General features: G+C 42.8%; 1 protein-coding gene across 1 annotated transcript in view; it reads left to right on the top strand.

Annotated features, from left to right (window-relative positions):
• kcnh1a (potassium voltage-gated channel, subfamily H (eag-related), member 1a) overlaps positions 1 to 24,795 on the top strand; it is a 254,487-nt gene extending 229,692 nt beyond the window's left edge. The window contains exon 11 of the mRNA XM_067988318.1: positions 23,950 to 24,795. Within this exon, the coding sequence (XP_067844419.1) occupies positions 23,950 to 24,795 (846 nt within the window). The remainder of the gene's footprint in view (positions 1 to 23,949) is intronic.
• Positions 24,796 to 25,472: the final 677 nt, after the last annotated feature.

The following is a 25,472-nucleotide window of genomic DNA, read 5'->3' as shown; positions in this document are numbered from 1 at the left end:
ATTGGACTCTGAGTCAGACTGCGAGTGAGATTAATGAGTGGGAAGATTTCAAAGTATCACCACAGCAGTGACAGAATTAAATAGTACACATCCTGGTATTATTTGATGGGAGTGGGGATAGAAGTTTATGGGGTTTAGAAGAACTACCTAAATTGTAAACAGTTTGAAATTGAAAGGCAGCACTAGCTCAGTTTCCACAATATATATTAAGGTTGAGTTACAACAGCCTAGTGTGAGACCAACATATGTTGCTTTAGTGCTTGGTATATTGTTGCTAATTTCATGTTAGAAACTTGGATAGAATTTTGCAAAACGTACTGTTCTGTGAAAAGGCACCAAGCTGCAGTGAATCTGTGAAATACACATAGATGTGACAATATAAATAATGCATACAGCATTCATAAGTATGTTAGTTTGTGATTGTTAGTTAATCAAGATTGTAACCTTTGAGGTATTGTACCTGCAAGATGTGTGGTCGAAAACAAATCTAAGAATAGTGGATTCTCTGAGCTTTGCAGAAATAAGGTATTCCAATCTTCTGGATAATGGCATATTAATTAGACTTAGGGACATATATAAACTTTCCCTGAATTAGTGGCAGAAATGCTGTACGCCAAAATGCTTGCTGTTCTTAGTGTTCAGCAATGCTGTGGGCAAATGGCGGGAAATATATATGATTAATTCCTGTCATTTGCACATCATTCAATACGCCTGTCCATATGTGGGTTTGCATCGCGTATGCTGTGCCTAGTTGTACCAGGTGCCGAGTGGCCTAACCAGCAATCCTTAAAGGGACCGCTGGAGACTGTTTAAAAAAAGGCCCAAGAAATTTTGAGTTTTTATTTCTGCGAGCCCAGGAAAAGTGGGAGTAATTCTCCTGGGCCCACAAAAAATTTGGCGCATCCGAGGCCCTCCCCAGAATCGCCCTCTACAAAACCTGGCCTATCGACTGGCTCATCAGAGATGTCAGCTGATTTCCCGTCCTCCCTGACTGGCGAGGTGCAGTGGGGCACACTTTTGATGCCCACAGTTCGGTGGTGACATGTAAATGAGATGCAAAGCTGAATTTGGCTTGGGCCTCAGGCTTTGAGTTCAAGTCGAATTTCTCCCCCATAGTAATTTAATTGGGAAGATTTTGAAGCCTCCCGCCTGGTGGACAGTAGCACCCTGAAAATGATGGGGAATGAGTTACTGCGCCGTTCGCGCCATCGCTGTGACCGGCAAAAGCTTCCCCCGGGTCTACTGCTGGGTGGCCAGAGCACCCGTCTGAGTCAGGTGATGGGTCCTTTTAATATTTAAATTGAGGTCCTATAGCGTAAATAGAACTCTGTTTGTCATTTTAGTACAGTACTGGGTTAGCTGGCGGTCCAGCCGTAGAGAAGCCAACAGATATGTTTACTATATTATTGTAGGGTTGGGAGGAGCAACCTGGGTTGCTGCCACTCTGGGTCTGCCCCCATGTGTGCCCCTCCCCCTCCCATGGAGCTTTCTCCTTCAGCTCCTGAGGCCAGCTGGGCCTCTCGATATTGCGGTGGCCTGGTGTCGGCAGGTTGCCCCGGGGCGTTTTCCACCCGCAGACTGCTGACCGAATGCTGATGAGGCCCGGCCCTCAAAATGGACCATGGATCCCCTTGGGACTATCGGGCGGGTTGGCTTCGCTGGCCAGCTGCACATAGTCCGCACAGGGAAATCTACCCCAATATGTCAAATTCTGTTTTTATCACATGGAATTCTGAGATTTTAACCAGTGTTTGAAGTTTCTTTCCGCAATTCCATACGTTTACACAATTAGAGCTATTGGTTTCTAAGTGGAACCTCACCCAGCAGCAGCTTATATTAGAAATTCAGGCACATGCTGTAAAAAAAATGTTTTTAAAGAGTGTGGTAAGTTTTAACAAACAATGTTTTGGTTTGGATTTTGTACACTATTTCCAGAATGATTTCTGCTGAAATCAGTGGCATTCACCTGTGAACAAAAAGGCAAAAAATTTACTTTTTAAAATGCATCTTGCATTTGAGTAAATTTGTATGAAATATAACTGCTTTTTTTGTTTCTGTGCAGACTCCCAATCCAGAGATTATTACATTGCCCATGAACTATTACATCCAACATCTCTCATCTAATGTATAAATAGGTCACATTTTCTAGAATTTTCTGTAGATGGGCCTAAATGTGCATGTTTAGAACATCATTTGATAATGAATTGATTGATTAATTGAAGTATATTTTATTTAATTACTTCTGGAAACATTTTAGTGATAATTTTAGTAAATAACCACCCCTTTCAATAGATGATAGCGATTTGGCCTCAACAAGTAATATAAAAATACAATTTCAAATCAGAATTACCTTCAAACCAGTAAATAGTAAATTTCCATGTTTATATGTTTAACATGCAACTCGTTCATTGCCTCTAGAGCAAAAATGTGCCCGTATCCTCCTGTAAAAGCATGGTGAGAATAAAATATGGAGCTGATCTGAAGATTATACAGAAATATCTACGAATACATGAGATACAGTGAAAAAGAAATCTGTACAGATTTACATAAACTGTGAAATGCTTCACATTTATATGGCATAGGTTCTTGTACTTAGGGAGCCTGATACTTCGATCTGCTTGTCAGCATGTAATAAGCTTTGTTGAGTCTCAGCACGGCACTGGTTGGGGAGGAAGAGGAACTCCTCAACCATGGAAAATGCTCATCCGTGTCCACTTGAACATATAGTAAATGTTATGCATGTTATACAACTAGCAGAGCAGTATTAGCATCAGGAATGTGTGAGAGCAGCCAATGCTCTCCTATCTAGTTAAAGACTGTTAAAAATGAAAGCAACAGATTACAGAATAGACTGGGAGAATTCAAAGGAGATAAACCGGAGTAAAAGTATTTAAAATGTAACATTAAATAAATCCTATGGAAGAAATTCCAATCTGCCAGGATTTTGGATCTGCCATGTCTATGACCTATTAAGTTTTGATCTGAGGGGAGCACTTTGTCTGCTTGCCCCCTCTTTTATATCCTGACAGTAGCTTGGAGGAGTGCCTGGGGGCATTCCCAGGTTACCCTGGATATCCCGCTAGATACACCCCTGATATGTTCAGTGGTACTTTCATCTGCTGAGAGCATATAGCTTGTAGACTTACTAGTGTGGGAGACTCATTGAGGATCCTCGGCAGTCCTTTGGGTCTTTGGTCCGACCAACCTTTGGCTCTCCCTCTGAGAGCAGAAAGGTGCCACTCCGCAATCCCACTGGGCAAGCACTTCTGTTGCGCCACTCATTCAAATGACCCTGTCTGGGATTTAGGTTCCCTCCCCTCAGGTATGCTCTCCCTCCCTTTCAAAACTGCCGGCATCATCCTTATACACACTCCTTTCTGGTAGACCCTATCTGTAACACTGGGGAGCGATTCTCAGGTGGAAAGCTGATTGGGTGGGAGACGAGCATTCTGCCCGATAACATGGGCAGGAGGCCCAATTGATTTTCATAGTCAGGCCTCATTTAAATAGAACAGGCGAGCTGCCAGTGCTTGTAGAAAGCTTGCTGGTTTGAGAGAACAGAAAATCTGGTGGGGCAGATGCTAATCATGGGCCGACAGCAGCACCTTAAAGAGTGGGAAATAACGGGACAAACTGAGTAGCAGATTTCAACATCATGGAAGTTTGTTGAGCACACCCAGAAACAAAGAGATGAACTTAAGGAAGCTTATAAGGATCAGAACTTTCAAAATAATGATGAAAATATGAGTACAGACCCACTTGCAGTTTTCCCTTACTGAAACTATTGATCCTTTTAAATACCACTGTAAAATGTCTGCCTCCTGAACTGTGCTGCTCATGGTTTGTGGGCGGGTTGAGGAAGTGGCACTGACAACGCTGGTTAAGAACATAAGGAATAGGAGCACGAGTGGGCCTTACGGCCCCTCAAGCCTGCTCCGCCATTCAGTAAGATCATGGCTAATCTTCTACGTCAACTGCACTTTCCCGTCCTATCCCATATCCTGTGATTCCCTTAGTGTCCAAAAATCTATCGATCTCAGTTTTGAATATACTCAACGATTGAGCACCCACAGCCCTCTGGGGTAGAGAATTCCAAAGATTCACAACCCTCTGAGTTTAGAAATTTTTCCTCATCTCAGTCCTAAATGGCCGGCCCCTTATCTTGAGACTGTGACCCCCAGCTTTAGACTCTCCAGCCAGAGGAAACCGCCTCTCAGCATCTACCCTGTCAAGCCCTCTAAGAATTTTATACGTTTCAATGAGATCACCTTTCATTCTTCTAAACTCCAGAGAATATAGGCCCATTTTACTCAATCTCTCCTCATAGGACAACACTCATCCCAGGAATTAATCTAGTGAACCTTCGTTGTACCCCTTCTAAGGCAAGTATATGCTCCCTTAGGTAAGGAGACCAGAACTGTACACAGTACAGTTGACAAGATAAATGCAATGGTGGTGCTGGCCACTTAAATCGAAGTCCACCCAAAAATTGGAATGGGCACACATCCAGTGGTAAGTCGACCTTTCTTCCCCCTGATTTTTGCCTCGCTATCGCTCCATTTACAGGCGTAAACAGGGCGGTAGCAAAACAGATAGCGGCCCCACTTTTTTTGAACCATATGAAAGTATGTAATAACATTTTACGTCATTTATCTACTAATGAAGTAGCCATAAATAATAGCCTGTTTGAGTAGGTATTTACTATATCTAAATTCCTACGGCTACTTATGTTCTTCCTGAAAGATCCTAACCTGCCAATAGCAAATAATGTGAGCAGTGCTTATAAATTGAAAAATACTGAAAATGAACAGATCAATGAGCACCTGAAAGCAAATAAATAGGTTAATGTTTCAGCTGGCACTCAACATCAGAGATGAAGGGTTACAGCCAAAACATTAACCTATCTTTCTCTTTCAAGTATTGATTTATCTGCTGTGCAGTTTTAGTAGTTTATTCTTATTTCAGATTTCCAGTATTCCCAGTTTTTCTTTTTATCTAAGCAATGTTTATAGTTAAGGATGTTAAAAAAAAATCACTGTGCGTAACAAAGGATTTCTGAGGTTTCTCACTATTTACAGTACAAAATAATGTGTCTGTCCTTATTGGAAAAGAACATTGAAAAGTGCTACATTTAAGCTTGACGATTATTTATAAAACACATGGAATTTTACATGATGCAGCATTTTCTACATTGCTTGGTGTTTTTTTTCTACTCAGTTACAAAAGAAAAGAATTGCACTTCCTTGGACAAAATGTCTTTTGCTCCCTTGACACTTGGAGGGAGATTTTAACCCCCAAGAATAAGTGGGTTGGGGGCGGATGTGAGGTCAAGATGATAAAAGTTGGAAGCGGGACTGCATCCCGACTTCAATGCACCCACTTCCGGGTTTAACCCAGGAGCGTTATGTTGCATGCGCGCAACTGAATCCTGAAAGTCCCATCCCCACTTAGAGTTGGCGGGACGATTGTTAAGGGGCAATGTAGGTAATTGAAAGACTTGAGGTACTTAATCTTTTGTGTATGCTGCAACAGAAATGCATTTAACTTCTCCTGCAAATGATTCCCACGGCTTCGGAAAGATGCAATTGAAATGGAGGCAAGATGCAGCAGAAGCTCATTTGGACCTTTAGATCTGTGCTTGAGACATCTCAATAAAAGGTCAGGCATTGCAACTGGTCTCTCAGGCAATCATTTGGCTGAGAGTTCTTTGTGTTTAGACTGAGATTTCTTTGTTGAGACTGAGAATTCTTGTATTCAGACAAATATACCAACATTTTGGAGCCACTCAAACTGACAAGATCAAGATGTGGGGCGCAATGGATGTATTCCACGGTACATCTGAGGAGGAGGAAAATTATCATCCAGGGCGGGCATGTTGTGCAGTTCTGGGATCTGCAGGCGCACAAGACAGAGGTGCGCAACATGGATCTGGAGAAGAGCAGAGAGGGGACCATTTGTGGGGCCTAGGTCACAGGAGGCATTACCCACATTTGAGGGTATACAGGCAGAGGCTGAGCTTCCTGGACCTCTCTGAGGAGCAGTGCCTACGCAGGCTCAGGTTGAATCGGCAGGTGGTCGCAGACATCTGCAGCCTCCTTCAGGAAGAGCTGCTCCCTGCTGGACCTGGTGGCCACGCATTGCCCCTCGCACTGAAAGTAACTACAACCCTGAATTTCTTTGCCTCTGGTTCCTTCCAGAGCTCCACCGGTGACATCTGCAGGGTGTCTCAATCGTCAGCAGGCAGGTGACGGATGGGTTGTCTGCCAGGATGTCCAATTATGTGAACTTCCCCCGCGACAAAAACAGCCAGAATGAGCGGGCACTCGGTTTTTCCTCTCGGGCTGGCTTCCCATGGGTGCAGGGCGCAATTGATTGCACACACGTGGCAATCTGAGGACTACCACATGAACCAGCAGTATTCATTAACTGAAAGGAGTTTCACTCCATCAATGCGCAGCTGGTGTGTGATCACAACAAGAGATTTCTGCAGGTGTGCGCCAGATTCTCTGGCAGCTGTCATGATACCTTCATTTTGCGCCAGTCACACATTCCTGACCTATTCCAGGCAAGAGACAGACTTAAGGCCTGGCTCGTTGGAGACAAGGGATACCCCCTGAAAACGTGGATCATGACACCTGTGAGGAACCCTACCAACGAGGCACAACAGCGTTACAACCAGAGCCACATGACCACCAGGTGTGTCATTGTTAAAGATGCGCTTCAGATGCCACGACAGGTCTGGGGGAACCCTTCAGTACTCGCCAGCGACGCTCTCCAGGATAATCGTGGTGTGCTGCGTCCTGCACAACATTGTGCTGCAGAGAGGTTTACAGGTGGTCGAGGACGAAGGCACTCCTCAAACATCCTCTGAGGGTGGCAACATTGAGGAAGAGGATGAGGAGGACAACAAGGAGCACGAGGAGGAGGAATATGGTAATGGTACACGCATCGTTAGACCAGCCACACACATTGCTGCCTGGGATGCCCTCGTCTCTCAGAGGTTCTCCAAAAATAAAGATCTTTGATATATTCATGCCCTCTGGCAAAATCGTCACCACGACCACCAAATCCCCCTCCCCCTCCCTTTGCACAAAACAGTCCTTCAGCCACGCATACACCCATTGCACAGCTGCCCAATGAGTGTCGCCATGTTTTGACATTAATCATGAAGCAAATGAAAGGTGCACTTGAAAGTTTGGAAGAAATAATGTAGAAGACTTGGAAGTGGTGATAATGAATAAATTTTATGTGCCTTTGGTGAACTACAATTGCTTAAACTTATGCTTTCTTCCGCTTCTACGTGATGTATCCCCTGTGGCTTCAGCAGAGGTAGAGGCAGGCTGCTCAGATCCCTGCCCTGACTGCTGAGATGCTTTCGACTTACAACCTCTGGGTTTTGGAACCCATGAGGGCCCCGCCAAGGACTGCTGCACCTTCACCTAAGATTATTGGCTAAAATCAGATATGCAGTTTAAAACCAACAGAAAGGGAAAATTCTGTAATCTTGCATCATAAATTTTCCCCACTCATTTGCTAGGTGAAGACTCGGCCATTGGGTGAGGCGGCATTATTTTGGGTACTGTTGGGGGGGCCGGGGTGGGGGGGGGCAACGGCCGTGGCGTGGGATTGTTTTGAGTGGAGTTCCCACTTCCATGTCTCCTTTCGCTATCATTCCTCTCCCAGGCCAGCGCAACATCACTCCCACAACTTGGCTGGAGAGCAGCTTGGTGCAGATCAGTGACGCATTGTAAGGCCACTGATAAGGTAGCTGTCATCCTGTTGAAGGAGGCAGACATCTCCTGCATGGCCGTGGTCATGGCCTGCAAAGCTCAATGGAGGTGGCCACTCTCACCAGTGCAGACATTTTGGCACTTATCTGCGACAGCATTCCATTAATGCTGGAGTTGGACTCCTCCATCCTCTCAGCTATTGTGGAGAGTGTGCGTGACACATTTTCCAATACCTCACAAAGGTGCAACTGTACCTCAATCATTCTCCTTCTCAACGATTGCCCCTGGGGTTCAGCATCTGTGTCTGATGCGGACTCTCCACAGCTGCCCCTGCCACCACTGTCTGCTTGTGCTCACTTGTGAGTTGTGATTCACCAGGTGACAACCTAACTATCTGTCTAACAGACCTTACCAAAGTGCGAGTATCTGCGCTGGTGCATGGCTGTATGTCCTGTGATGGTGCACCCTCAGAAGGAATGATGTCCTCTGAGGAATTGACATCATCCATATTAGCAGAATCTTCTTGTAAGCGTGAAGGCCCAGGAAGACAAAAGAAAGCAAAACGACTTAGTCTTGGCACAATAACAATCTTGCCAATCTCCATACTCAGGCTTCTTATACTTCAGGCATCCATTAAATAAAGTCAGCATGTTTGTGAAATATATGTTCTATTCAGTCACCAGCCATATGTGAGCTTCCAGTCGCTCCATCTCCAATTGAGAGGACCGCAGATGTGTCACTCATCTCCATTGACTCCTCCTCTGCTTCAGTTAATCCCACAATCTGTGGAGGTCCACCGCCAGCCCTTGCCCTCTCTCTTGCGTTTTGCGCTCTTTTCTCCGACAAGGGGCAACAGGACATACCTGTGAGTGACTGAAGGTGCCGTATTCACCCAATGGGTGTGGTGCATTGGATGAGGATGACTATCATACAGATGCATCAAATGTTAACTGTTACACAGATGCATCATATTGCATAAGGATTGGGGTGAGTGTCAGTGTTGGGTTCATAAGTGGGGAGGTGAGCAAGTGCATAGAAAGTGAAGGATGGTTGCTGGTAACACTTAAGTGAGTGTGAGGAGTCTTGTAATGGAGTAGGCTTGACAAGACAGAGTGATAAAGGTGGTGGAGTGTTGTACATAACAGGATGTACTCACTTTTCCAGACCTGCTCAGGTCATTGAATCGCTTCCTGCACTGCAGCCAAGACCTGGCACTGTGCTCTTGCTTGTTACGTCTTGTGCTACCTCCAGCTAAGCCTTTTTGGTGACAGAACCAGGTTTCTTCGTGCCATCCCTTGGAAAAATAACCTCCCTCTTAGCTCTCACTGCAGCCAGTAGCACATCTAGGGAGGCATCATTAAATCTAGGTACTGCCTTTGGTTTCCTTGACTCCATTTCTTCTTTCTCCTTCAAAATCCATTCTTGAACTAGCCCTTTAAATAATTCAGTTCCGATCGTGTCATCCGGGTGCACAGTACGCCTGTGGCGAAACCTGGAAGCAAAGATAATTGATTGGAATAGAGATGCAATCACAGATTTAAACACACTCACTTTGCTTCTGGGTTCCCCACGCACAAATCCACCCGCCCGCTGAGTTCCCGTGTCAATGTTAAAATCCAGGCCCTGGTATCTGGAGTCATAGCTTCCATTATGTACTATTTTCCTGGAGGTGAGATGTTTCCTGTTTCTTGTTGATTGACATTTGTGGCCATGACAAACAGTAACAGAGAATTACTGTGGAGCTAGCTGTTTATAAAATCAGTACTGAATCCCCGTAGGTGATTGGACAGATTCGATAATGACCAGCATGAAGACAACCATTCTATGATGTCTCAGCAAGAATTGATCCAGGAAAAGGTCTTGCATAGTGTAACTGTTAACCAATTTCAGAACTTTTCCGACGTACTCCAGTTGTAACTTCTAGACTCAAAGCTGGATACACCAGGTCATGGCTTTGCATTGGGAACCTTGCTCAGTCCTTTGAGGGGCAGAGCCTTCGACCACCTTTTACAAGGCCAGCAGTTTAAGAGGTCATTGGGGTGGGTACTTAGGATGTCGGAGTTCCTCTGTCTCCGGCCTTGAAGTCAGCTGTGGAGAATCAATGGCCGGTATACCTATATCCAGGCTGCTGGATATTGGAAGTGGGGCCCACCTGGGGATCCAGGCCAAGATGATGACCTAGAACCCCAAAGAGGAACTTGACTTTATTTTTCACTTTTTCATGGGGCAGCTGACTGATATTTCTTGTGGGGGACTACCTGGCACCACCACCATCCCCATCCCCCTCCACACCCCCCCCCCCACCACTGGCAGGCCATTCTATGTCTAGCCTTCACAGCCTCACTACTAGTGAGTGCCCAAGATGCACCCCTAATGGCACATGTGCCCACCATTGCAGTGCATAGCAGTGACCTCTCTAATGCCCCGTGAACTTTTGCACAGTCAGTGGTAGAAGTCCTGGGTGGGCATGTACACCAGGATGCAACCCCCCCCCACCCACCTCTGGATTTTTAGGGCCAAACAAATTACCTGCATCTACAAAGATTTGGAAAAGTTTTTAGCCTGCTGCCTGACAGATGATTCCTCTTTCACCTCTACCTTCCAACTTGCTTGCTTGCTTTTCTCAATTTTATTGATACTATTATGGTGAACGTTTCTCAGAACTTTCCCATGTTATTCCTTCTAGGCTGCATATAAGCTGTTTTACTTGCTCTTCCACCTCTGCAAATGCCACTGTATTGAAATCAAAACTTATTACAGTCTCCTGCTCTAATTCATTTTTTCCTAGGACTTCAACACTGTGGAACTCCTTACCAAACACCGTCTTTTCTCCTACAATCTCCATACTTTTAAAACCTAATCATCACCTAATCATTACTTCCTGATTTAACTCATTGCTCTATTTTTTGTGGTGTCCTGCACTATGGGCCTTGGCCCTTCAGTTTGGTTTCTCAATAATAAGTGTTAAATCAACACTGAAAAATTAAAAACCCTATCTTAAACAAATAGCAGTCCAGGAATAATTAAAATGAAGCTGCACTGTTTCTACTGTAACGTTGTTACAGGATCAGGAGACCCCAGTGGTCCCATCAACTGCGTTACAACCTCAATATCTTCTGAAGGAACAAGGAAGCTTAGATCTGTAGTTCTGAAAATTAAAATGACAGCGGATCAATTAAGCACTTTGAAACACCCTGAGGTTGTGAAAGGTGCTATATAAATGCAACCTCTTTCTTCCTATTTTGGATATTAAATTATTCCAATCACCTCATCTTATAATGGGTCTTTAAACATCCTCCTTCTGTAATGGATGTGGATATTTTGAGAAGCACCATCATGTAAATAATTGTTCAAATATCAGAATCTAGACATTGTTTGAGTGTTTGCTGTAATTATATACATACTGGTATTGTCAGAAACCTCACTTGGCAACTTGATGGACAAGCGTGTTTTGTTAGAATCCACCAACATGTAAGAAAGATGGGGGAGAAGTAATGAAATAGACAGAGAGGAGACCCCTGGGACTTCTCTTTATGGATCTGAACTACCAATAAGTGCTGACATTAAAACTAAATAAAATAAATAAAACTAACTGGAATAAAACCTCATTTACAGTAGCAAATAGGAGTAAATTAACATGCAATTCATAGCCCATTTGCTTTTGTAAACAACACAGTTTCAAAAAACCATAATTTAAATTATGTTGTGTCTTGTAATTTTCCTAAACTTGGTCATTCTTTTCAAGCATCATTCTTCTCTGTAAATTAACTAAAATATATCGGCATAGAGTTCAAATTATTTGTCTCTTAGCTCTCACAGAAGAGAACAATCAGAAATCAGACTATGAGAAGAATATGCCTGATTGTTATAGGTGAGATGTCTTCTATTTATACACATATAGTTTGGGAACTACAGAGTTATACATTAATAACGTCATAATTATTTCATGGTGGGGACTGACACTACTTTCCTACTAGATGCGCAGTCCTGGAGGATATAATCAATCTCCTTCCTTCACCTCCTGGAAGCCATTTATAGTATTTTTTTATAAACTGAAATAGACACCTGTCCAAAACTTCTAAAATATTTACAAGTAGAAGTATAAATTAGCTGTTTCTGTTCATTCAACAAGTATCAGGTAAGTATTACTCGGTGCCAGCTCAGAGTCCTGCATTAGACTTATTGAAACTGTTTGATTTGTTATAATGTTTTATCTTCAAAAATGAAACTGCCCTGGCATCCTATGAAGTCACAGTTTGCACCTGCTTAGGAACAGCTCCAACCACAAACAACTGTATTGGATTTTTAGTACACATATTGAGCAGCTGGCAATTTCAAGCAAACGGCATTGAGCCAATTACCAGTTCAGTTTGTTTGTACATGGGTTTTAGGTATTGGGAGAAATAGAGATCAGCCTGCTTATAACTTAAGTGACACTGCAGCCTGTTGTAAACATAGAATCATAGAAAGATTACAGTACGGAAGGAGGCCATTCGGCCCATCGAGTCCGTGCCGGCTCTATGCAAGAGAAATCCAGCTAGTTCCACTCCCCTGCCTTATCCCCGTAGCCCTGCATTTTTTTCCTTTCAAGTATTTATCCAGTTCCCTTTTGAAGGCCATGATTGAATCTGCCTCAACCACCCCCTCGGGCAATGCATTCCAGATCCTAACTCAGTTTCCGGTTACTTAGCCAATCCTGTATCCATGCTGCTACTGCCCCTTTTATTCCATGTGCTTCAATCTTGATGACAAGCCTATTATGCGGCAGTTTATCAAACGCCTTTTGAAAGTCCATATACACCACATCAACTACATTGCCCTCATCTACCCTCTCCGTTACCTCATTTTTTACTGTGTAAAAAAGTTTTTCCTCATGTCACCTTTGGTTCTTTTGCCAATCACCTTAAATCTATATCCTCTGGTCTTGATCCTTCCGCCAATGGGAACAGTTTCTCTCCATCTACTCTGTCTAGACCCTTCATGATTTTGAATGCCTTTATCAAATCTCCTCTCAACCTTCTCTGTTCCAAGGGAGAACAAACCCAGCTTCTACAGTCTGTTCATGTAACTGAAGTCCCCCACCCCTGGAATCATTCTAGTAAATTCCTTCTGCACCCTTTCTAAGGCCTTCACACCATTTCTAAGGCCTTCTCATCCTTCCTAAAGTGCGGTGCCCAGAACGGGACACAATACTCTGCAATACACAATGTGGCCGAACCAGTGCTTTATAAAGGTTCATCATGACTTCCTTGCTTTTGTACTCTATGCCTCTATTTATAAAGCCCAGGATCTCATATGCTTTATCAACCGCTTTCTCAACCTACACTGCCACCTTCAATGATTTGTGTACATATACTCCCAGGTCTCTCGGTTCCTGTACCCTTTTTAGAATTATGCCCTTTAGTTTATATTTCCTCTTCTCATTCTTCCTACCAGAATGTATCATGTCGCATTTTTCTGCATTAAATTTCATCTGCCACATGTCCGCCCATGCCACCAGCCTGTCTATATCCTCTTGGAGTCTATCATTATCCTCTTCACTGTTCACTACATTTCCAAGTTTTGTGTCATCCGCAAATTTGGAAATTGTGCCCTGTACACCCATGTCCAAGTCATTATTATATATCAAGAAAAGCAGTGGTCCTAATACCGACCCTGGGGAACACCACTGTACACCTCCCTCCAGTCTGAAAAACAACCTTTCACCACTACTCTCAGTTTCCGGTTACTTAGCCAATTCTGTATCCATGCTACTACTGCTCCTTTTATTCCATGTGCTTCAATCTTGATGACAAGCCTATTATGCGGCAGTTTATCAAACGCCTTTTGAAAGTCCATATACACCACATCAACTGCATTGCCCTCATCTACCCTCTCCGTTACCTCATCAAAAAACTCCATCAAGTTGGTTAAACACAGTGGGGGAAAAATTGGATAAGAGTCCGTTCTGGGCGATGTTAGTGCCCTGCACCTGACGGATCCTGGGCAGGCAAGACACAAGTTTGGTCCCAAGGGAGCACTTATCTGCAATTAGCGTTCCAGGCCTTCTACATGGAATCAATCCAATTTGCACTTTCCACCACCAGAGGGAGCTCCATCTCTTAAAGGGAGAATTTTTCATGGAAATCCGTTAAAGTTAGCTTGTACCTGTTATTTGCTGAAAATAATAGTCTACTGTCTGCCTGGTGTCTGAACAGAGATCAGACATTGCACGTGTAAAACACAGATGCAGATCCCATCCCTATGTTTACACACTGATGAGTTATGTTAAAACATTGAATAAAGGTTGTGCACTACTAAATCCCACATCCTCCAATCTGCATGCCAGACCTCACCAATCTGCCGATCTGAATTGGTACCAGGCCTGCAAGAGTGCATGCACCAAGATTCTCTGTTGATGCACTAGAGACCTTGGGTGCAAGAGGTGTACAGAAGGAGGGACATCCTATATCCGCAGGTGGGGGGTGGGGGGGTGGGGTTAAGAGGCCCTCCAGACATATTCTCAGAAGTCAGTGGGAGGCAGTGGGGGACGAAGTCAATGCCAGGCGCACAGCATCAAGAACATGGATGCAGTTCAGGAAGAAGTGGTCAGGTTGAGTGAAGCCAACTGTCAAGTGGTGTCTCCTACCAACTGCACCACTAGCCGCATCCACTGCTCCACGCACTACATCCCCCATCACCCACCTACCAATAAACTCTTTCCATCAGTACTCAACTCTTCCAATCAGATGCTTCCTCCCACTGACTTCTGAGAATATGTCTGGAGGGCCTCTTAACCCCACCCCCCCACCCCCCACCTGCGGATATAGGATGTCCCTCCTTCTGTACACCTCTTGCACCTCTTGGAGGGTAGCAAATGTTGTGCCTTTGTTTAAGAAGGGCGGCAGGGAAAAGCCTGGAAACTACAGACCAGTGAGCCTGACATCTGTAGTGGGTAAGTTGTTAGAGGGTATTCTGAGGGACAGGATCTACGGGCATTTGGAGAGGCAGGGACTAATTAGGAACAGTCAGCATGGTTTTGTGAGAGGAAAATCATGTCTCACGAATTTGATTGAGTTTTTTGAAGGGGTAACCAAGAAGATAGATGAGGGCTGTGCAGTAGACGTGGTCTACATGGACTTCAGCAAAGCATTTGACAAGGTACCGCATGGTAGGTTGTTACATAAGGTTAAATCTCATGGGATCCAAGGTGAGGTAGCCAATTGGATACAAAATTGGCTTGACGACAGAAGACAGAGGGTGGTTGTAGAGGGTTGTTTTTCAAACTGGATGCCTGTGTCCAGCGGTGTGCCTCAGGGATCGGTGCTGGGTCCGCTGTTATTTGTTATTTATATTAATGATTTGGATGAGAATTTAGGAGGCATGGTTAGTAAGTTTGCAGATGACACCAAGATTGGTGGCATTGTGGACAGTGAAGAAGGTTATCTGGGATTGCAACGGGATCTTGATCAATTGGGCCAGTGGGCCGATGAATGGCAGATGGAGTTTAATTTAGATAAATGTGAGGTGATGCATTTTGGTAGATCGAATCGGGCCAGGACCTACTCCGTTAATGGTAGGGCGTTGGGGAGAGTTATAGAACAAAGAGATCTAGGAGTACAGATTCATAGCTCCTTGAAAGTGGAGTCACAGGTGGATAGGGTGGTGAAGAAGGCATTCGGCATGCTTGGTTTCATTGGTCAGAACATTGAATGCAGGAGTTGGGATGTCTTGTTGAAGTTGTACAGGGCATTGGTGAGGCCACACTTGGAGTACTGTGTACAGTTCTGGTCACCCTATTATAGAAAGGATATTATTAAACTAGAAAGAGTGCAGAAAAGATTTACTAGGATGCTACCGGGACTTGATGGTTTGACTTACAGGGAGAGGTTAGACAGACTGGGACTTTTTTCCCTGGAGAGTAGGAGGTTAAGGGGTGATCTTATAGAAGTCTATAAAATAATGAGGGGCATAGATAAGGTCGATAGTCAAAATCTTTTCCCAAAGGTAGGGGAGTCTATAACGAGGGGGCATAGATTTAAGGTGAGAGGGGAGAGATACAAAAGGGTCCAGAGGGGCAATTTTTTCACTCAAAGGGTGGTGAGTGTCTGGAACGAGCTGCCAGAGGCAGTAGTAGAGGCGGGTACAATTTTGTCTTTTAAAAAGCATTTGGACAGTTACATGGGTAAGATGGGTATAGAGGGATATGGGCCAAGTGCAGGCAATTGGGACTAGCTTAGTGGTATAAACTGGGCGACATGGACATGTTGGGCCGAAGGGCCTGTTTCCATGTTGTAACTTCTATGATTCTATGATTCTCTCACCCTTACACATTACCACTGTTTCACGCCGCCCACCCACAACTCACAGACCACACACACTGGCAGCTATTCAACCATGACAGGCACATCACCCAGGCACACGTCCCGCTTTCTTACAGGAGAAGGGGGCGCATATCAAGAGGCAGCAAGTGGCCATGGCATTTAGCCCCTCGAGCCTGTTCCACCATTCAATGAGATCATGATGGACCTGTGACCTAACTCCATATACCCGTCTTAGCCCCATATCCCTTAATATCATTGGTTCACAGAAATCTATCAATCTCAGATTTAACATTCACAAGTGAGCTAGCATCAACTGCCGTCTGCAGAAGAGCGTTCCAAACATCTCCCACCCTTTGCGTGTAGAAGCATTTCCTAACTTCACTTCTGCACATCCTGGCTCTAAATGTTAGGCTATGTCCCTGCGTCCTAGTATTGAAGTCTAGGAGACCTCCAAAAACAGTTACAAATGTCCCGGCAGCCAGAGCAATAATCCAGCAACTAACCTGTAAATCCTGCATGGTGCCTTTAAATAGTGCCGGTGGGGGGTCCTCCAGGCACTCTAAGACACATTCAGCTGGTCGTGGTTAAGACCGTGCGTTGAGTTGAGCGTTAAGTCCCAAAATGGTGTCTATCACTTTAAATCAGCGTTGCACACTGATTGAAGCCATTTTCTCCCTACTTTACATGATCTGTACCTGCACAAACTCCTGTACCAAGATGGCGTCTGGCGCACATCACGCAGGAAACGTGCGTGCGCATCCAAGACACCATCTTGGATGTCGGAGAGGCCGTGTAGCGCCGAAACAACGGGCGCTACACGGCTCAATTTAGCGCCCAGTTTGCCTTTAACAAATCCGTGCTGGCTTTCCCTAATCAATCCACACTTGTCCAAGTGACTGCTAATTCTGTCCTGGATTATCATTTCTAAAAGTTTCCCCATCACCGAGGTTAAACTGACTGGCCTATTGTTGACCGGAGGTCACTAGTTACGGTTATTGGCTTAGTACAAAGAGGAGAAGAGTCAATTCTCTCTTAACTCTCAATTCACTTTATTCACGCCGTTAGATCATATACATATAGCTTATACGTCTGGTTAGATATAGACATGCAGTTTGCACCAGGTTATACAGTTTTATACCCAAACTAGGATCTAAACGCAAACCCACTAGGTTTCTCTGACACTCCCTGAGTGGTCACAGAATATAAAGGATAATACCCGAAAAGGAGAGCTGATGCTGGCCAGGCGTTCTGTTCTCTCTCTCTCTCGACGTCGTCCCTATGTCCCTGATGTAGGTTCTTCCACTTCCGCGATGGTTTGTCTCCGGAGTCTTCGCTCTGGCTCCACGCCCCAGATTCTTCATTCTTATTCCGAATCTTATCTCTTCAAGCTGTGCTGTCTCTCTCCCTTTGGTTTAGGCTTGCTTGCCTTAGCCTGTGTCTTCTCCTCATTGGCTCTGTCCCAAGGACTTAGGTAGCATTACCTCATTACTCCTTTTCTAAATAAGGACTTGTGTCTTATCACATCTCCTTTATCTTTCACAAAACTTAGCTAATTCAAACCGGTTCCAGCCAGCTCAGGCCAGCGACTGAACTCAGGTTACTTCAGTTCAAAAGTTGCTCTTGCCTGTGTGTCAGCAGATGATGTCTCAGGTTACTGCAGCCCCTGGCCAACACTATAGTTGCTGGGTTTATCTTACTTTAGAGTGATCCACGTCCTTTTCCATAGCTATTCTAAACCTTATGATACTATGATCACTGTTCCCTAACTGTTCCCCCACTGACACTAGCTCTACTTGGCCTGTCTCATTCCCTAGAATCAAATCCAGCAATGCCTCCTTCCTCGATGGGCTGGAAACGTACTGGTCAAGAAAGTTCTCCTGAACACACTTCAGAAATTCCACCCACTCTTTGCCCTTTAAGACAAAACTTGTCTTGTGTCTCTCTAATTCTGGCATTATTCTATTTGCATGTGAGTAAAGTGATTGATGTTCTTTTACCTAGACACATTTGTATAATTTCCATATTAATACTAATTCTTACTCCAGTAGATATTTGGCAACTTACCAGTTCATACTAATCCTGTTAACTGGCTTGAATGTCGCTAAGATCAGCAGTCTGATGCCAACAAAGAGTCACGCATGACAAACTTAGACTGTCCCTGATGGATATGAATCTCTAACATAATTTTGCTCCTAACTATGCAGTTAAATTCCTGAGAAGCTTGCGTTAAGAGTTTCAGAAAGGGAACGTCAAGAGGCTGAGCTGAGCATACTTACCCAAAAATTGAAGTTACATGGCTGAGAATGCTGAACAATGGCACAGGCTTGAACTGCACTTGATCTTGACATCTATAGGACTGTACTCAGATGCAAAGGACAAGATGCATACTATACTGCTATCAGTTCAGACCACAGGGTCACAAGGATAGAACTAGTGTATGGCTGCCATAGAGTTGCTGTTAGGGGGTCCTCCAATGACTCAGTTGATAAAGACTATACCCAGTGATGAACTGAACCAGATAGACTAAGAAGATTCCTGTTCTGATTTAGCTGATCTCAGCAGGGCAATGGTAGGTTGCTACAAATTATCTCACTATTCCTGGGCTAGGTAGGGGAAAAATAAGTTCCCTACCTATTATACTTATCCAGTGACCCTGCTGAAAAGTGCACGTGTGTGAAGATTGGATGAGAACAGAAACAAATTTTGCTCAAATAGCATGTCACCACTCATTATCTCAACTCACACATGACAATTAGCAGTTGAATGAGGTACCGCAAGGTAGTTAGCAGGATCCAGTGCCCTCAGAAGAGGAAGGAAAAAACTGAAAGAGTTGGTATTAGTTTGCATACTTGCAGTGTTTTAAAGCTGTTTCTTACCTATTTAGAGCTATAGGGCATAGAGAAATGACACCATAGAAGGATTGACACCTGATAGCAATTGAAACCACATAAAACTGCAAATGCTGAAAATTTGAGATACTACAGAAAATGCTGAAAATGCACAGCAAGTGTGTCAGTATCTGAAAAGAGAAATGATAGGTTAATGTTTCATTCATTAGAACTGAAAACTGAAAGATAAGAAGAAAGAGAAAGGGAGGGGAAAGAAACAACAGATACTCCAGTTACAGAGAGGAAGTTAATGGGTTAAATGATAAGCAAACTGCTTAATGGAACAACGGGAACCTGTTCGATGATATAAAAGACTATTCCATTAGGCAATGAAAAGACATTAAAAGAACAAAACAATGTGCAAATAGTTAAGATGGTGAAAAAGCATGGGAAAGGTCCACACATGGAAAAAGGGTAAGAAAATGGAGGAAATTGAGGGGAAAAAAAACTACAGATGCAAGAGGCCTGACATGGAAACAGAAAAATGTTTGAAGTAGTGGGTCTGCCAGTTCCAAAAAGACAAAGGGCCTACACTGAAATGTCGACCCATCTCTCCTCCCCCAACCCCCACAATGCTGACAAATGCACCCATCCTCAGTCCCTACTGTAAAGAAGATGGGGGATATAGCTACAGTCTGAATTTACTAAAGTCAGTGTTCAGATCAGAGTACTGCAGAGTGCCCAGGAGACAGATAAGATGCTTGTGATGAGTTTGGTAGGGACAGTGTAGGAGGCCAAAGACAAAAGAGGCCAGAGTGGGAATGGGAGGGGAGTTAAAGTGATGAATTGCAGAGGGGTCAGGGTCACAGCTGCACACAGAAGAGGTGTTTGGGAAAAGTGGTCATCTAATTTCCATTTGATCTTCCCAGTGTCAAGGACAACAACACTGTAAGCAGTAAAAACACTTTACTACTTTAGAGGAAGTACACCTAAATGGCTGATTCACACAGAATGTTTGTAGCCCTGGATAATGGTGTGGAAAAAGATGAATGAACAGATGTTGCATTTGCTGCAGCTGCACAGAAACAACTGGGGAAAAGGGTAGCTGGAAATTGGATTGGTGGAAGAATAAGCAAATGTATCCTGGAGGGAACAGTCCCTCTGGAAAGAAGAGAAGAAGGTAAGATGTGTATGCTGGTATTATTATTTAAGTGGTAGAGGATCAAGTGAATGCAATGGCTGGTGGGGAGAAAGGTAAGGAAAAGAGGGACCCTGTTATCACGAGAAGGGGTGATAGCAGAGGCATGGGAAATGGTGCAGACACAGTTAAGGGTCCTTTCAAGCAGTGTGGAGAGGAAACATCCTGCTGAGGAAAAAGGACTGTTCAGAAGCCCTGTCTGGAAAGTGGAATCATCAAAGCAGATGCAATGGCGACAGAGAAACTATGAGTAGGTATGGGGTTTTTACAGTAAGTAGAGTAGGAAGAACCATAATCCAGATACTTGGTAATATGTGGGTGTCTGAATTGGATTTTTTTGCCCGTGTTGTTTGAACTGGATTTTTAAATTTAGAATGTTTCTATAATGCTAAGTTAAGTATTTTGTCTGTACAATGAGCCAGCAGGCTGAAACTAGGCTGGTTGCCATAGTAATTTGAAGTGTTAATTAGTAAACAAAGTTATGCATAATTTCAGGACATTGTGAGTGGAGTGCTCCTTGTGAAGCTCAAGGTGCCAGGCCTAATTTCATTCCATTTCACCGCACATATCTCTTTCACTTTCTCTCTCTTTATCCAGCTCCCTCTCTCACTCTTTCTCTCTTGCTCTCTCTCTCTCTCTTTCCCCTCCCCCAGGCACAAGGTGAATTGTGCCCTCACGGCAGCAGAGAATTGCCTGCATTTAAAAAAAGGTCTGTACAAGAAAGATTGAAATAATCTAACTAGAAACAAAAGTCATAAGAACACAAGAAATAGGAGCAGGAGTAGGCCATATGGCCCCTCGATCTGCTCCGCCATTCAATAAGATCATGGCTTATCTTCCATCTCAACTCCACTTTTCCACCCTATCCCCATATCCCTTGAATCCTTAATGTCCAAAAATCTATCGATCTCAATCTTGAATATACTCAACAACTAAGCATCCACAGCCCTCTGGGGCAGAGAATTCCAAAGATTCACAACTCTCTGAGTGGAGAAATGTTTCCTCATCTCGATGCTAAATGGTCACCTCTTATCGTGAGACTATAACCCCTAGTTCTAGACTCTCCAGCCAGGGGAAACAGCCTCCCAGCATCTACCCTGTGAAGCCCTATGCTTGGAGAGATAGTAAGTTGTGTTATTATTATTATTCCATAACTGCAGAGTAGAGACCATTGACTTTTCTCACTGTGAAAATTACATACTGTTCATTGATTGTATTCTATGTAAAATAAACCAGTGATTGGTTTGAAACTCTAAATCTCTTGCTAGAGTGGTTTCAGTTCGCCTTCTGTAATGAGAGGAGAATTTTATGACGTGGCACATGTGACATTTCAGTGCTGGTATAGAGCGAGGGGTCTCTGCTGTGATCCTTGGACCATGCTATTGTTTATCTAACTATTGGACAGTAAAAGGTGTACTCTGTATCATAGGGGATGCGACATTCGGTTATGTGAGCGACCGGTGCCGCTGAAACTGAGAGAATACACAGCGCAAAACCCCAAAAATTTGACATTAGACTCAGAACGACAACTTTGATTGGCATGAATTGGAGTTAACGTGTAAAGTACCTATTGCCCTTCAATGGACCAATAATTTGATTACCTATGGTTCAGTGGCTACTGGGGTTTTGGCTCGTTTTGACGCAGGAAAATAACTCTGCTTTCATCGCACATCTCACCCTAGAGAAGATGGTTACTTACTGGTGCATGCCATGCAGTTCTTGCAAGAACCTGTCCATAGTCTTCTTTGGATAATCTGCCCTGAACAATGCCAACAGGTCTTTCCTCTCTCACATCCTTCAATGTATTCTACCCCTCTGCTAGTGCAACGTAGTACCTTTTTTTTTAATACAGCCATGCATTGAACTGATGGTTTCAGTGATTATTCAACAATAACCCCAAAACTTTTCTCATCAGCATCCAGAATGGACAGGGTCCTTGAAAATTTCACAATATTTGATGCTGTTTCTATGTTTTTTGTTGCTGGGCTGCCTCGTTTCAGTCAGAGTTTATTTGTGCAGAAAGTTGATGACGGTTTGAGTGTTTATCAAATTAGTAGATCCACATCATTATTCAGGAACATATTTTCCTCTAACAACATGAAAATTTTAATATCTTACAGCTACAAATGCTTTGATTCTGTGACTGACGCTATGAAAGTTACAGATTTGGTAATTAAGTTCTTTATATCTGTTTTATATAAAATAGGCTACCACAGGTATTTTTGGTCATATTCTATCTTGTCTGTATTTAAGTGACAAGCAAAAATTAAAAAAAAGTTCTGGATACAACTCTCTTTTTAATTTTGCATAGATGCTTATTTTTCAATTCAAGCTTTTATCAACTGTTGAGAACTGAATTTATATTAATTTGTTGGCTATAAAATAATAGGTTTAAAAATATTCTACTCAGGCAATAAAATTGGATTTATTTTGGATGGGACATAGTGAGAGAATTTAAAATTGGATTTAGGGAACCCTTCAAATGACTGATGATTAAATCTGAATTGTAAAATTCCAAGTAATAAAGCCCGCTCAGCCAAGTCCCCATCATTATTTTCAACTTGATAATGCCATTCATCACCTGCAGGCATTATTGTCATTTGTTATGTTGTGCTTGAGTGAGAGCTCTGAATGGCTGTTTGATATGCCAGTGCCTTGAAACTGGTTCCCCCACCCAGACCTACAGCACAACATATTTGTTTCTAGTTTTACCTTACTGTATTGTAGTTTTATCTACACTTAAACGTTTGTCACTTTTACAAGCTACCTTCAATTAACGGAGTACTGCAGGAAGGGAAGAGGGGTTGCATGGATCAAACGTTCTTGTTCGTCAGTAGTCATAGGAAGTTTGTAGGAGTGGGATAAGTTTAAATATGTCCACTGTCAGTTCTTGGCATTGGAAAAGTTTAATTACAGCTAAAACTACAGCTTAGTTATATGAAATTATGCCTGATGCTTATCAAAATGAAGAGTTCTTGCCAAATGTGCTAAAGAAACAGATGAAATTATTTCATGACATTGGCACTTCATTAGCTTGGCATTCTAAGTATGATCACTGAAATGAGGCATAGCAAATGATAATCTAATAAACAAACTAAAAGAGGTTTGTCTTTACCAGAATGTTCCAATTCCAGTTCATCTATATGTGTATCTTCTAAGAATATTGAAGTCAGAATATGTTTGAATGCTATTTTGGTCATCAATTGAAGGTTAATGTGATGAAAAGCTCTGAACAATTTATAAATTATTCTTCACAAATATTAAGTAAAGCAGTGATGGTCATATCTGAGTAATTAAATTAGTGTGTGAAAACAAAGACTGTATTTTTTCTCTAGTGAACTATCATAACATACCCATTGAATTCTGTAGTAATTTTTAAGCATTAGTATCCAGACAGTGACATAAACTTTTTAATATTTTGGTCATATAACTTTGATGTGTAGCCTTGAACCATAGTTCAACATTTTTGCTTACATTTGAATTAGAATGTTATCTTTTAAACATGTTCTTATTTAAAGGAAAATGTAAATTGTAAACACTTTGAGAGTCCCATCACTTTTAGACAGCACTGGCACAAGAAATCAATAATGTTCTAAACCAAAGCGATGACCAACTTACTTTTAAGAGATAAGTGCTGTTTTGTAGCTGTGTCAGCAAGAGTTCTGGGTTACGATAACATCATGTTAAAGTGACGTAAATGACATTGCTATGACTTAGGTAATGTCAATGTATTGTGTGTTATTCGACAGAAGCAAAAAGACTTTCTTTGTAGCTGTTTGGCAGCAATGATGCACCTTTAACCATTGGCAATAATGTGATGGAAGAGATGTGCACATGTAATGCACCATAACTGAACTATTAATCTCTGATTTTTCCATCCTTTCATGTAGATTGTGTTCAGGAAGATCAGTGATGTGAAGCGTGAAGAAGAAGAAAGGATGAGGAGAAAGAATGAGGCTCCATTAAACCTGCCTCCCGACCATCCTGTACGCAAACTTTTCCAAAGGTTTAGACAGCAGAAGGAGGCCCGTATAGCAGCGGAGAGATTGAAGGATGACGATGATGTAGAGAAAGGCTCTGCACAGTCAGATGGCCCTGTAACAGATGCTGCAGCAACAACCAGTGTAGTTACAGTAACTGAAAGTCCAGCAACTCCAATCCCATCACAAGTGGTTAGAGCCTCAACATCAGAGACATCAGACCAGGCTAAACTGCAGGCTCCAACGTCTGAGCAATTTGCGGCTGCTAGATATTCTGGAGAGTCCAGTAAACGAAAGGGCTGGTCAAAATTTAAAGATTCTGCTTCTAAAGCGGAAGACTGGAACAAAGTGTCAAAGGCAGAATCCATGGAAACTTTACCAGAAAGAACTAAAACACATGAGGAGATGTCTCTGAGAAAAACAGATTCATGTGACAGTGGTATCACAAAAAGTGATTTGAGATTAGACAATGTAGGAGAAACACGGAGCCCTCAAGACCGTAGCCCCGTTCTTACGGAGGCAAAGCACACATTTTATCCAATTCCTGAACAAACCCTTCAAGCAACCATATTGGAAGTAAAAAATGAGCTGAAACAGGACATAAAGTCCCTGAATAACAAGATCACAAATATTGAAAAACAACTTTCAGAAATACTGAGGATATTAAACACAAGATCCACACATTCGCCTGAGGAACTATTTGAAATATCAAGGCCAACAACCCCAGAATCTGATAAGGAAGACCTGCAGTTCTAACTGAACCAGCCTTTAGGTTAAAAAATCCAACTCTAATGGGAAAATTCAGGTGTCATTTACTAAACATCATCTAGTTTGAAGATGAGTTCTCCAGAGTGCCGAAATAACTTCAATGGGTGGGGATTAATCATGCTTGTTTTCTGACTTTCTCTTGGAGGCATGCCCAAATATATATGCCACGCTCACAGAATGAAGACTAAGGAACACTCGTTTTGTTTTTACTGATTTGCTGGTGTATATATTTTGATCAGTTTAAAAGAAATGAAATTATAAACACCCAATCAATCTAAAAAATATCTTTGGCATGCTGGCTTATTATGTCATTTCATAGAGACAAACACCACACTTTTGTTGGAAGCTAATTAGAAAAAAGCAGGATTCCTTATGGGACTACACAATGTCTGCATAGCCTCTTTATTTCACTGGTGTAACCAAAGGGAATCTTATGGCTTTTTACAGATCTGACCTGTAGCTCTTTATTTTTATTATTTGCAGAAATTATGTTTATTTTGCTTTTTTCCCCCCAAGACCTTATACATAATGCCACTTCATGATCCATGTAGCTCAGTGATTTTATAGAACAGAAATATAAGTTCAACCTTTTTTTAAATTGCAGGAAAGTAACAGCTGAGGACAAACATTAATTGTCCTCCTTTGCAGCTTTTAACTGAATGTGG

This window comes from Heptranchias perlo, chromosome 8, assembly GCF_035084215.1.
Source record: "Heptranchias perlo isolate sHepPer1 chromosome 8, sHepPer1.hap1, whole genome shotgun sequence".
NCBI lineage: Eukaryota > Metazoa > Chordata > Chondrichthyes > Hexanchiformes > Hexanchidae > Heptranchias > Heptranchias perlo.
Note: the sequence above shows the minus strand (reverse complement) of the source record. Positions and strands in the feature narration are given on the sequence as shown.